The sequence below is a fragment of the Microtus oregoni genome, unplaced genomic scaffold (assembly GCF_018167655.1).
Source record: "Microtus oregoni isolate MIOR12 unplaced genomic scaffold, Mior012 000103F_ref0000194, whole genome shotgun sequence".
NCBI lineage: Eukaryota > Metazoa > Chordata > Mammalia > Rodentia > Cricetidae > Microtus > Microtus oregoni.
In genome coordinates this window covers 2,183,403-2,198,084 of record NW_024544717.1, presented here as the reverse complement: position 1 = coordinate 2,198,084, position 14,682 = coordinate 2,183,403, and the positions used below count along the sequence as shown (strand labels likewise).

The 14,682-nt window shown below is 46.1% G+C and overlaps 1 protein-coding gene across 2 annotated transcripts in view; it reads right to left on the bottom strand.

The window, feature by feature from the left end:
- LOC121443243 (protein bicaudal D homolog 2) overlaps positions 1-804 on the bottom strand; it is a 48,170-nt gene extending 47,366 nt beyond the window's left edge. For both annotated transcript variants that reach the window (XM_041644924.1, XM_041644925.1), the window contains exon 1: positions 461-804. In XM_041644924.1, coding sequence (XP_041500858.1) covers positions 461-700 — 240 coding nt within the window. In that variant the 5' untranslated portion in view covers positions 701-804. The remainder of the gene's footprint in view (positions 1-460) is intronic.
- Between the last annotated feature and the right edge of the window lie 13,878 nt (positions 805-14,682).

Genomic DNA, 14,682 nt, shown 5'->3' with positions numbered 1-14,682 from the left:
TATCCGTCCCTTCACAGCCGCAGGCAGTCAAGAAAATAGATGAAATGTAGAGGGGAAGTGATTTGCTTGAAGGTGACAAACAGTGGCCAACCAGACCCAGGCCCAGGCTCAGCCTTTCCCAGAGGGTCAACCTTGCATCGATAGCCTCAGCTGTAAGCGCATCATCTGCACGCCCCCCACCTACACAGACACACCCAAGGCCACAACGACCACGGCAGAACGTCAGACGTTAACGAAAGGGCCACCAAGGCCTGCAGAGAAAACTAGCGGGTGCGTGGGGCTGCAGGGAGTCTGGACCCCTCAGTCGGGCATTGACAGCCGGAGGAGGCCGAGCTCATTCACCCCCCCCCCCCACTGCCCTGGGCCGCAACTCTGGGTTCCCTGCCCCACCCCTGGTACCTCCCACTGCTGGGCAGGGTGACCTTAGCGCCCCAGGCGGGGGTCGCAGCCGGCCACTTACTTCTTTGAGCTGCTCCATCTCGCTGCGGATGGCCTCATAGTCCACCTCGAGCTCCTCGAACTGCAGCTTGAGCTGGTGCTTCTCCTCGAGCACTGCCAGCCCATACTCGGCCGCCTGGATCTTCTCACGCGTGGTCTCGGCCAGTTCGTGGGACAGCCGCTTCACCTCGGCGCGCAGCCACTCGGGCTGTGCCTCCATCACGAGATGTGCGTACTCCTCCTCCTCCGACGGCGCGGACATGGTGGCCGCGCGCCGAGGCCGGCTCCCACCTTGGCTCCCACAAGCCGGGCCCTCTTAGCTGCCGCCGCCGCCGCCCAGCCCCGACGGCCGCCCGCGCCGCCGCACTGCTCCTCCCTGACGCGCGGGGAACACTGGGGGCTGCAGTCCCACTGCGCATGGACTACACAACCCGTAGTCCCTTACACCCGCCTGCTCTGCGGCTGTGATTGGTCTAAATATCAAGGGGGCGGGGTTCTAGCAAGCTGCAAGCCTACGTCTCTTTAGCATTGTGGGAGACGTAGTCCTGCTTCGCCCTCACGCCTTGGCTCGTTGTGCGCCGCGCCCGGTTGGCTCCAGTCGGTGATTGGCCGGCGCCGCTGACGTGACAGAAGTAGGGGTGTCAACGACCCGAGCCCAGGGACCCTGCAGCTACCCGGCGAACCTCCAGCCTCGCCCTCCCTGCCTTTGTAGAATAAGGCGAGCCGAGCTGTGGATACCACGAGTAAGATTCGTGTCCTACAACGTCAGAGCATTGCTTGTGAGACTGTGGCGCGCACTCTGTGCGGAATTTGAATGAATTGTGGCGCGCCACGGCCACTGCCAACCCGACGCTAGGGAGTCAGGAGGAGCCTAAACCCGGACACTACTTCCTCTTGTCCCACAGTCCGTTAGGGTATTCTTTCATGAAACTGCAGGCACTTCTGTGAGCACAGCGTCATACAAGTGTTTAAAAGTTGCCTATCCCCGGTTTTCAGCGTGACAAATTATTTCAAGTATAGCTGTATTCTTCACTATAAGTCTAAATAACATAGTGGTTTGTATATAATACGCTTGTTCTCTCTCACTGCCCCCGCCCCGCAAATACCACACCCTACAGCTGCCTACCACCATAAAACACATAGAGGTCAGCGGGAGAGATGGCTCAGAGGATAAAGCGCTTGCTGAGCAAGCACAAGGATCTAATTTTGCATTCCCAGAGCCCACATAAAGCAAAGTCTATAATCCCAATGTTCCCCAGGCAAGATGGGAGGTGGAGGCTGGAGAACCCCCTGAAGCTAGCCTGGCATATGAAAAGAAATAAAACAAAGATAACCCTGTCTCAAACAAGATGGAAGGCAAAAACTGACAACTGAATGTTATCTTCTGACTCGAATCTGCGTGTGGGGCCCTTGTGCACACACAAGAACACGAATCCACACACACACAAAGATTAAAAGAAAACCTAGGCTCAACGCAAGAGTTGTCTAGTAAATAGATTGGACAGGGTGGGACACACCTTTAATCTCAACACTTAGGCAGTTTTAGGAGGATCTCTGTAAATTTAAGGCCAACCTAGTCTGCACAGCAAATTCCAGGACAGTCAGGGCTGCATAGGAGAGACCCTGTTTCAAAGACAAAAAGAGTTTGTAAATAAAGTCTGTCATTCCCCCTTTTCTTTAGCCAACCACCTGGTTGTCTGGGACAGTCTTGGATCTACACTGAAAGGCTCACCACCTATCAGGTCCCTGTAAGCTGTTCACATGAGGAACTAGAAAGAACAGACCTTGCTCCAACAAGCACGGAGCTCTACAGTAGCTGTGCCTACCGGGGCTGACCTGCCTGGGAACCTCCCCAACCCCGACCCACATCTGTCTATGAGGCAAGTGTGTGGAGGAGTGGGAGAGCCAGGAGCCTCTGGTGCAGAAACTTTGAACTTGAAGACAAGGTGATGACAGAGTTGTTGAGATACAGAGGGTGGGTCGCAACCATGATAGGCTTCCTTCCTGAAGCAGGGACAATGCTGACCAGCAAGGTTAGGGCAAAGAGGAAGTATTCTAGGATCCAGTTTGCCACTGGTAGGGGTGGGGGAACCAGGAAATACTTCCCTAAAGGAGATAGCAGCAGGGAGAGATTCAGAGGACTTAGGGAACCAGCAAAAACAAAACTAGATGAATCTCCCTAGCCCCAGATGTTGGGACACCTCTTGAGGTCTCCCAGGGTCACAAAATATGCCAAGTTTTGACCTGCATCAGCTCACTTGGTGCTCTTAAAACTCCAGTTCAGCCAGGCAGTGGTGGCGCACGCCTTTAATCCCAGTACTCTGGAGGCAGAGGCAGGCGGATCTCTGGGAGTTCGAGGCCAGCCTGGTCTACAAGAGCTAGTTCTGGGACAGGCACCAAAGCTACAGAGAAACCCTGTCTCGAAAAACCAAAAAAAAAAAAAAAAAACAAACCCACCTCCAGTTCACACCATCTGTTTTATGAATGGGGAAACTGAGGTCCAGTCACACCATCTGTTTTATAAATGAGGAAACTGAGGTCCATTACCAAATCCTAAGTATTGTCCTTGACTTCCCACCCCCTCATTCGCTCATACTGCCAGCAAAGGTGACACCCTGTGTGATGGCACCCATAAATAGTCATGAGTACTGGCACTATTAAGAGATTTGGCTTTGTTCGAGTAGGTGTGGCCTTGTTGAAGGAAGTGGGTCACTGTGGAGGTGGGCTTTGAAGTCTCATATATGCTCAAGCCATGCCCAGTATCTCAAACCACTTCCTGTTACCTATGGGTCAAGATGTGAGAATTCTCAGCTCCTTCTCAAGCACCATGTCTGTCTGCATGCTGCCTTGTTTCCTGTCCTGATAATAATGGACTAAACCTCTGAACTATAAGCCAACCACCCCAATTCAATGTTTTCCTTTACTAGAGTTACTGTGGTCAGGTGGTAGTGGTGCACGCCTTTAATCCCAGCATTTGGGAGGCAGAGGCAGGGAGATCTCTGAGTTCAAGGCCAGCCTGGTCTACGGAGTGAGTTCCAGGACAACCAGGGCTACACAGAGAAACCCTGTCTCAAAAAACCAAACCAAAACAAACAAACAAAAAACCCAAGAGTTACTATGATCATGGTGTCTCTACATAGCAATAGAAGCCCTAACTAAGACACCCTGATCTTCAGCAAATACTGCATGAGAGTTACCTGCTTGTTCGAATGGCCACTCCCTAGTTACAACCCAATCACCTCTGCCTGAATCATTGACATCACCTCTCTCCCTCTCTCCCAAAGCAAAGTTAAGATGTCACAACCACTTCCAAAGGTGTACACGCTCTAAATGGCCCCTTCACACCATCCGTGTGTTGATTCCTCTTCTGTGCTTTAGTTGCTTCCTTCTGGTGAGTGCTGTGTCCTCTTATACTGTGGGTCACCTTACAATGTCAGCTCCAAGAGGCCAGGAACCTTGACATGGCCCAGCATCTTCTGCCTGGTATCTGGGGCTCCAGTCAAGGTCCCCAGGGATTCCTCTGATACAGTGCGACCTAATCCAGCACTACTCCCTGGAAATGCACGCCCTCTGGTGATAAAGTAGGGAATGTATATGAGGATGGAGACAGCCTGGCAGAGAAGAGTCCAAAGCAAGTAGTGAGGACTCGCACCAGAAATGCAGACAGTGGCCTTATCTAGTGATGAGCTGCAAAAGCCCCAGCGACAAAGAGGCGTGAATGTCTCCCTATCAACCTGCTATGCCTTTGTGAGCAAAGGCTCGGACGTCTCAGGCATCCCAGACGAAGCTGGCCAGTCCTGCACAAAGATGCCCTGGCTGGGACTTGCCCCATATGGGACTCCTTGCTAAGCTTTGCACATTCACTGTTGCCTGGAGAGCTCTCCTTGCCCATGTGGATATTTCCTCGCTGGCCCAGGAGCAAAGTGCTCTCATCATCAGGTGGAAACCTGCTCGGGTCTGCTTGACTAACCTAGAAGAACGGTGCATGATGTAGCATTCCTAAACACCCATTATGTCTGACGACAGCAAATGATCATTGACTTTAACCTGACCGTCACTCATTCAACAAACTCCCCTGTGTCAGGCCTTGGAGGGCTCAGACGCATCCCTAGTGGCAGCCTTGGAGACCTTACCAGCCTTTGTAGCTTTTGTCCTGCTCCAAGGCCTGTGCCTCAGAATTGATTTTCTGGGCTAGTGAGCTGTCTCAGAGGGTAAAGGCACTTGCTCCAAGACTGATGACCTGAGTTCAATTCTCAAGACCCACATGATGAAAGGTGAGAACTGACGTCCACAAGTTGTTCTTGGACCTACACACACACACACACACACACACATGCACATAGTCACTCCATGGCAGAGCCCTGGATGGGAGCTGACGTTCACACTTCCTTTCCTCTCACCCCTGGCTGATGAGCAAATGGATACTCCTCTCCCTTGGGTGTTCCTGCCCTGACCTCCACTTCTTTGCTCATGTACCTGGGGGCACGGGGTCCTGTGGCTTGAGCCAAGACAGCTCTGGATGAGACAACCCGTTGGGACTATCATCCAACAGGTAGGCTGTTTGCCAGTGCCTCTCCCAGCTTCACAGAGATCCTTTTGTCCTGTAAAACTCTGACCTACTCCTTAACTGATCCACATTTTCAACACGGACCCTATCAGAACCCCAGGCGGCTCTGTTTGTTTTCTAGAATTCTGTCAAGCAAGGGGATAGAGTGGAGAGTCTGGAAACTAACCCGCTGTGAGGAAACTTGCTAGAAAGGCCGTCGCAGGGGAAAGTCGGGACCACCTCAAGTCAGATGCAAATTAAGCCCAACTAGGATTAAAGACCTAATTAGCACTAGAATACCCCAGAAGAAAACAGAGGTGCAGATTTTTGTGTCCTTGGATTAAGCGGTGTTTTCTTTGGTGTACTTCTGAGCCTAAGGGGGGGGGGGGGGAGAAGGGGGGTGCGAGAAATTTGAAATCTCACCTTCAAAGGATGATAAAGGATGATTTTAAAGAAAATGGAAGAAGTCCTGAGACTGGCGTTCAGCCCCTGAGCACAGAGGTGCCAGCCACAAGCTCCAACCTCAGAGCCCTTGCACAGGGTGTCTTGGACCTCTGCAGGCCATGTGTTGTGAATACCCCCATTTGGGGAAGGGTTGAGAGTAAAGGGTTTAAGGATTCTTCTTTCTTTTTCTCTTTCTTTCCTTCTTTCTTTTCTCTCTCTCACTCTCTCTCTCTCTCTTTTGACAGTCTTTCTACACAGTGAGTCTCTGAAACTCACTCTGTAGTCCAGGCTAGCCTTGAACTCACAGAGCTCTGTCTGCCTCTGCCTCCCAAGTGCTACTGGAGTGAAATATTTTCATCTGAGGTGAGAGACGAGGTGGTAGAATGGAGGGTGGGAGTGGAGGCATAAAAAGAGTAAAGAGCAGGAAGAGAAGCCTCTCGTGCACTAACCTTGAACTTTAGCCATAACATTAACAGCAGCGATTGCCTTGTTTGCTCTTGGCGTCCAGAAAACAACAGAGGGGTCCAAATAACAGAACTCTCTTTTCTCACAGTCCTGGATCACCCAGGTACCAGCACACCCTGGGTCTTGGTAAAGACTTCTTTCCTAGTTCACAAATAGCAATCTTCTGGGTCTGCTTTTTTCCTTACATGATAGAAAAAGGTGTGTGTGTGTGTGTGTGTGTGTGTGTGTGTGTGTGTGTGTGAGAGAGAGAGAGAGAGAGAGAGAGAGAGAGAGAGAGAGAGAGACGCATGCCTGTATGCCTGTAGAGGTCAGAAGGTATTAACTGTCCTCATCTATTAATCCTCCTTTGACCCATTCCTTTTGAGGCAGGGTCTCTCCCTGAAGCTGGAGCTCACATTTTCTAGGCTACGTTAGAAGGCAGCAAGCTCCAATAATTCTCCTGTCTCTGCTCTCCTTAAAGCCGGGGTTACAGATGTTGATGGAGTGCCTGGATAATTATATGTGGGTACCAGGATCTGAATTCTTGTTCTCATGATTGTGCATCAAGCCCTTTTAACCACTAGGCTTTCTATCATCCCAGCCCCCACCATCTCTCCCTAGAAGGACACCAGTCCTATTAGATTAGCCCCTCCCCACATATGAGCTCATTTAATCTTTTTTTTACCTCCTCACAGGCCCCATTAGGGATTGGAGCTTCTATATAACTAGGGCAGGGGTGCCCAATTCAGTCCATAGCAACAAGAATAATAGCTATCATATGATGATTGGTAGATGTGTAACAATGCACCTACTAAAAATTAAAGTCCCAGGGACTGGAGAGATGGTTAAGAGAACTTGTTGCTCTTGCAGAAGACCTAGGTTTGGTTCCCAACACCCTCATGGTGGCTCACAAACATCTGTAACTCCAGATGTAGGGGCATTTGGCTCCTTCTGACCTCCATGGGCACCAGGCACACATGTGATGCCTTCAAATACATACAGGCAAAACACTAACACAAAAAATAAAATAGTCTAAAAAAGTAAAGTCCCACAGGGCAGTAGTAGCGTACGCCCCAGCACTTGTGAAGCCGAGGCAGGCAGATCTCTGTGAGTTCAAGGCCAGCCTGGTCTACAAATGAAGTTCCAGGAATGGCTCCTTAACTACTGAGAAACCCTGTCTTGAAAATTCATAACAAACAAACAAAAAAGTAAAGTCCCAGTTCATTCAATTTTATAATTTCTTTACTCTAATACTTTATTCACTGCCAGTTTTAAGATACCAATGCCAACTAACACGGTGTTGGAAAGAGACGCACAGTAGTGACTATTGCCTGATGATTCCACTCAGATACACAGACTGAGACGATCTCGGAAGGACAGACGGCAGTAACACAGGAGTTAGACAGTGAGGAGGCTTTTAGTAGAGTAGAACTGGAAGTATACGTAATTAAACATTTTAATAGAAGCGATTAGTAGGAAGGTTTCTGCAGATGTGACAGCCTGCTTTCTCAAGTTCAGCATGTTCTGAACCTGATAGCTTTAGTTGCACCCCAAGAGCTTCGTTACTGTTATTATCTTTTATTGATATATTTATATATTTGAAATTATCCAAGTCAGCTCTTAGGATCTGCCTGTCTCTACTCTTCAAGGTTGGGGTAATATCTATCTCTTTAAATAGGTGCTGGGGATTCAAACTCAAGTTCTCAGGCGTGCAGAGCAAGCATTTCTACCCACAGAACCAACCTTCTCTCCATCCCCTAACTTTAGGTACTTTCAATGAGACTAACAAGCCAGGCATGGGAGACTCAAGCAGGACTTTGAGATCAGACCAGACTACTTAGTGAACGGCAGGCCAGTTTGGATGAATAGCAAGCACTGGCCTTGCAAGTGTGAAATCTTCAGTTCCATGCCCAGAACACAAGCAAAAAGAAGAGCAGGAAGCCTGGTGGAGGAGGAACACGCCTTTAATCCCAGCACTTGGGAGGCAGATCTCTGTGACTTTGAGTCCAACCTGGTCTACGGGGCAAGTTCTAGGATAGCTAAGGGTACACAAGAAAACCCTGTCTCAAAAAAAAAAAAAAATCCCAGAGCATGGTGGGACATTTGCATATTTGTAAACCCAGTGACAGCAAGGTTGGAGGCAGCTCACTCCCAGCATAGGCTACTTGGTGAAGTTCCAGACTAATGACATGAGAGATGTTGTCTCAAACAAAAGGTGGGAGGCATATGAGATACAACACCCAAGGCTGGCCTCTGACTTTAATTTTTAATGGTGGTGTAGATGATTACATACCTACCAACCTTCAGTTAATAGCTATTATTCTTGTTGCTGCCGACTGAATTGGGTACCGCTGCTTCAGTTGTATAGAAGCTCTAAACCCGAATAGGGCCCATGAGGATGTATGGAGTTTGAATATAATTGACCCCCATAAACTCATTGGGGGTGGCATTATTAGAAGGTGTGGCTTTGTTGGAGGAGGTGTGGCCTTGTTAGAGGAAGTGTGTCACTGTGGGGGCAAACTCTGAGGTCTCCTCTGCTCAAGCTTTGCTCAGAATGACACTCAGATCACTTCCTGTTGTTTCTAGGTCAAGGTGTAGGACTCTCATTCTAGCACTGTGTCTGCCCGCACACCACCGTGTCACACCATGATGACTGACAATAGACTAAACCTCTGAAACTGTAAGCCAGCCCCAATTAAATATTTTCCTTTATAAGAGTTGCCATGGTCATGGTGTCTCTTCACAGCAATAGAAACCCTAGCTAAGACAGAAAGTAATGAAGATTAAATGATTTCATATGTGGGGAGGGGAAGATCTAATAGGGCTGGGGTCTACATGGACATATACCTGTATAACACACATATACACACACTAAAAAAAAAGAAAAAAGAAAAAATGTACCTACTGTTTGTTCCTTCCTGAAGGCTCACGGGTGTGTTGGATTTCTATCACTGTAATGAATACTTAAGACAGCTTACAAATGGAAAGGCTTCCCTTTGGTTCAGCCTTGGAGGTTTCAAACCGCGACTGCTTGAGCCCTTTGCTTCCGCGGCCTGTGGTGAGGCAATACTTCACATAGAGTGAACCTATTCTTCTCATGACCAGAGGTATGAGAAGATACAGGAAGGGGCAGGGTTCCACTGTCCCCTTCAATAGCATGCCTCCCAGAGACTCAAATACTTCCGACCTGGTTAACTGACGCACTCCTATAAAATGTGATTGTCCAAGAGAGGTTGTAGCTCAGAAGTTGAAGTCATTCCTGATGTTTCAGACAGAGGAAGTTGTAAAACTAGGGATTAATTACAAAAGGACAAAGCCATAAAGAAGTAGCTGTCAGGGACCTGTGGCTGGATCCCAAAGTCATGTGCATCAAGAACACGTGGAAAACCAGTGGAAAACCACGGTCAAGGTCACAGCTACCTGGATCTGTGATGCTGGATAAGAGCTCAGCGAGAGAGGTCATTCTAAAGTTCGCATCAGCCAGAGCCTGAACATCATAGGGTACCACCGTCTGGAGAGTACTACATTCTTCCTTCTAGGGGTCTCATCTCACTGGCCCAACCTATGTGAGTCCATCCAGGGTTCTAAAAGGAAGGGTCACCAGGATAGGGTTAGGGTTAGGGTAGCTTTTAGCTTGACAGCCCTTGTACCCCCCACTCCCCGGTACATAGGAACAAGTAAGTGTTGTAGAAGTGGTCTATGAGTAAAAATAGATAACAAGAAAAGATAGTTTTTTAAAAAAATATTTATTTATTTATTTATTATGTATACAATATTCTGTCTGTATGCCTGAAGGCCAGAAGAGGGCGCCAGACCTCTTTACAGATGGTTGTGAGCCACCATGTGGTTGCTGGGAATTGAGCTCAGAACCTTTGGAAGAGCAGGCAATGCTCTTAACCACTGAGCCATCTCTCCAGCCCCCAAGAAAAGATAGTTTTAAAAAAGATGTATTTATGTTTATGTGTATGTTTATGTAGGTGTGCCTGTGTGAGTGTATGCCATGTATATGCAGGTGTCCAAGGAGGCCAGAAAATGACGTCAGATCCCTTGGAGCCGGAGTTACAGACAGTGGCTGGAAACCAAACTCAAGTGTTCCGGAAGGGCAGCCCACAGTCTCAGCCTCTGAGCCATCTCTCCAGTCACAATAGACGGGAGTTTTTGTAATAAAAGTGTTATTTGGATTTGATGTGGTGGTCCATGCCCATAAGCACTTAGGCGGCTGAGGCAAGCAAGATGGCTAAAGGGCAAGGCTGGCCTGGCCACTGAGATAGTTCAGGACGGCACGGGCAGCTTAGTGGGTCCTTGACTCGAAAGACAGAGTACGGGAAACACGGTGCAGTGGGAGAGTTTGTTTGTTTGGTTTTAATTTTTGTTCAGTATTGTTGTGGTGTTTTTTTTGTTTTTTGTGGTTTTTTTTTTTTTTTTTTTTGGTTTTTCAAGACAGGGTTTCTCTGTAGTTTTGGTATCTGTCCTGGAACTAGCTCTTGTAGACCAGGTTGGCCCCGAACTCACTGAGATCCACCTGCCTCTGCCTCCCGAGTGCTGGGATTAAAGGCAAGCACCATGACCACCCGGCTTGGTTTTGTTTTTTTGAGACAGGGTTTCTCTGTAGCTTTGGAACCTGTCCTGGAACCCATTCTGTAGACCAGCCTGGTCTCGAACTCACAGAAATCCACCTGTCTCTGCCTCCCGCGTGCTGGTATAAAAGTCTGTGACAGAGACGCACAGAGGCGGAGCAGCGGCCAGACGCACAGAGGAGGAGCGAGGAGGAGCAGCGGCCAGACTCACAGAGGCGGAGCGGCCGCCAGACGCAGAGGAAGAGGCTTTGGGGAACCGGCGCAGCATATAAGGAGAGCAGATCGCCCTACTACAATTGAATCAAAGAGGTAGGCCTTTGGTTGGCCAGGTCACTGGCACACGGGGAACCTGGTCCTGTCCTGAAGACCCTTCGGAGGGGTGAGAGGGTTCTTGGCCTGCAGCAGGAACCAGGAAAGAGAGCGAGGGCATTTTGTAAGCGGAGCCCTTGGCCAGCAGGGAAACCTGATCCGGTTTTTAAAAGACCCATTAGATAGGATCAATAGGAGGAGATGGGCAGGCGCCAAGGCAAGAATTCACCCAATAATCTGAAAAACAACATGAAAACACCAGAACCCAATGATCTTACAACAGAAGTATTTGAACAACCTAACACAGAAGAAGTGGAAAAAATTGACTTTATGAAGACAATAGAGTCCCTTAAACAACATGTAAAAAATGCCCTTATAGAAATGGATGAGAAGTATAACAAAAAGTTTGAAGAAATGAGTAAATACGTACATGATACCCTGGGAAACCAAGAAAAAAACGATCAAACAGGTAATGGAAACAGTTCAAGAATTGAAAACTGAAATGAAGGCAAGGAAGAAAATACAAACTGAGGACCAGCTGGATATGGAAAATCTAGGCCAACGAGCAGAGTCTACAGAAACAAGCATAATCAATAGAATACAAGAGCTAGAAGAAAGAATCTCAGATGCTGAGGACACCATAGAGAAAATAAACGAACAGATCAAAGAAAACAGCAAAGCCAACAAATTCTCAACACAAAACATTCAGGAACTATGGGACACAATAAAAAAACCAAACCTAAGAATAATAGGAATAGAAGAAGGAGAAGAGTCACAGCTCAAAGGCCCAGAAAATATTTTCAACAAAATAATGGTAGAAAACTTTACCAACTTAAAGAAAGATATTCATTTAAATATTCAAGAAGCATACAGAACACCAAACAGACTGGATCAAAGAAAAACATCTCCTCTCCATATAATAATCAAAACACAAAATATACAGGTTAAAGAAAGAATATTAAGAGCTGCAAAGGAAAAAGGGCAAGTAACTTATAAAGGTAAACCGATCAGACTTCCACCTGACTTCTCTATGGAAACTATGAAAGCCAGAAGGTCCTGGATAGAGGTTCTGCAGAAGCTAAGAGACCATGGATGCAAACCCAAACTACTATACCCAGCCAAGCTATCGTTCATTATCAATGGAGAAAACAAGACATTCCAGGATAAGAACAAATTTAAACAATATGTAGCCACAAATCCAGCCCTACAGAAAGTAATAGAAGGAAAATCGCAACCCAAGGAATCCAACACTGCCAACACTGCCTACAATAACCCAGGCATCTAATGACCCTTCACCAGCACATCTCAAAGAAGGGGGACACACAATCTCTACTACCAAAAGCAATAAGAATAACTGGAGTAAACAACCACTGGTCATTAATATCACTTAATATTAATGGGCTCAATTCACCTATAAAAAGGCACAGGCTAAAAGATTGGATACGAAAACAGGATCCAACATTCTGCTGTTTGCAAGAAACACATCTCAACCACAAAGACAGGCACCTACTCAGAGTAAAGGGTTGGGAAAAGGTGTTTCAAGCAAATGGTCCTAAGAAAAAAGCAGGTGTGGCCATACTAATTGCTAACAAAACTGACTTCAAACTAAAATCAATCAGAAGAGACCGAGATGGTCACTTTATACTCATAACAGGAACAATTCATCAGGATGACGTCTCAATCCTGAATATCTATGCCCCCAATATAAAAGCACCTACTTATGTAAAAGAAATATTACTAGAACTCAAGGCAGACATCAAACCACACACACTAGTAGTAGGAGACTTCAACACACCTCTCTCTCCAAGGGACAGGTCAATCAGGCAGAAACCTAATAGAGAATTAAGAGAATTATTGGAGGTAATGAAGCAAATGGACTTAACAGACATCTATAGAACATTCCACCCAAATAGGAAAGAATATACCTTCTTCTCTGCAGCTCATGGAACCTTCTCAAAAATTGACCACATACTCGGAAACAAAGGAAACCTCCACAGATACAAAAAAATATCAGTGTCCACCTGTGTCTTATCAGATCATCACGGATTAAAGTTAGAAGGCAACAACCACGCTGCCCCCAAAAAACCGACAAACTCATGGAAACTGAACAGTCAACTACTGAACCACACCTGGGTCAAGGAAGAAATCAAGAAAGAAATTAAAGTCTTCCTTGAATTTAATGAAAATAAAGGGACAACATACTCAAACCTATGGGACACAATGAAAGCAGTGCTAAGAGGAAAGTTCATAGCACTAAGTGCCCACTTAAAGAAAACGGAGAATGCATACATTGGGGACTTAACAACACACCTGAAAGCTCTAGAAAAAAAGAAGCAGACGCGCCCAGGAGAAGTAGAAGACTGGAAATAATAAAACTGAGGGCTGAAATCAACAAAATAGAAACACAGAAAACAGTCCAAAGAATCAATGAAACAAAAAGCTGGTTCTTGGAGAAAATCAACAAGATCGACAAACCCCTATCCAAACTAATTAAATGACAGAGAGAGAACACGCAAATAAATAAGATCAGAAATGAAAAGGGGGACATAACCACAGACACAGAGGAAATTCAGAGAATCATTAGATCTTACTACAAAAGCCTGTATGCCACAAAACTGGAAAATACAAAAGAAATGGACATTTTTTTAAATAAGTACCATATACCAAAGCTAAACCAAGACCAGGTGAATGATCTAAATAGACCGGTTACTCGCGAAGAATTAGAAATGGTTATCAAAAATCTCCCTTTGAAAAAAAGCCCAGGACCAGATGGTTTCAATGCAGAATTCTACCAGAACTTCCAAGAAGAACTAATACCTATACTCCTTAATGTATTTCACAATATAGAAACAGAAGAGTCATTGCCAAATTCCTTTTATGAAGCTACAGTTACCCTGATACCAAAACCACACAAAGACCCAACCAAGAAAGAGAATTACAGACCTATCTCACTCATGAACATCGACGCAAAAATTCTCAATAAAATACTGGCAAACTGAATCCAAGAACACATAAGAAAAATTATCCATTATGATCAAGTAGGCTTCATCCCAGAGATGCAGGGATGGTGCAACATACGCAAATCTATCAATGTAATCCACCATATAAATAAACTGAAAGAAAAAAACCATATGATCATTTCATTAGATGCTGAAAAAGCATTCGACAAAATTCAACACCCCTTTATGATAAAGGTCTTGGAGAGAATAGGGATACCAGGGACCTACCTAAATATAATAAAAGCTATTTACAGCAAGCCAACAGCTAACATTAAATTAAACGGAGAAAAACTCAAAGCCATCCCACTAAAATCAGGAACACGACAAGGATGTCCACTCTCTCCATACCTCTTCAACATAGTGCTTGAAGTTCTAGCAATAGCAATAAGACAACATAAGGAGATCAAGGGGATTCGTATTGGAAAGGAAGAAGTTAAGCTTTCGCTATTTGCAGATGATATGATAGTATACATAAGCGACCCCAAAAATTCTACCAAAGAACTCCTACAGCTGATAAACACCTTTAGTAATGTGGCAGGATACAAGATCAACTCCAAAAAATCAGTTGCCTTCCTATACACTAAGGATAAGGAAGCAGAGAGGGAAATCAGAGAAGCATCACCTTTCACGATACCCACAAATAGCATAAAATAACTTGGGGTAACTCTGACCAAGGAAGTGAAAGATCTATTTGACAAGAACTATAAGTCTTTGAAGAAAGAAATTGAAGAAGACACCAGAAAATGGAAAGACCTCCCTTGCTCGTGGATTGGGAGGTTCAACATAGTAAAAATGGCAATTCTACCAAAAGCAATCTATAGATTCAATGCAATCCCCATCAAAATCCCATCAAAATTCTTCACAGATCTGGAGAAGACAATAATCAACTTTATATGGAAAAACAAAAAACCCAGGATAACCAAAA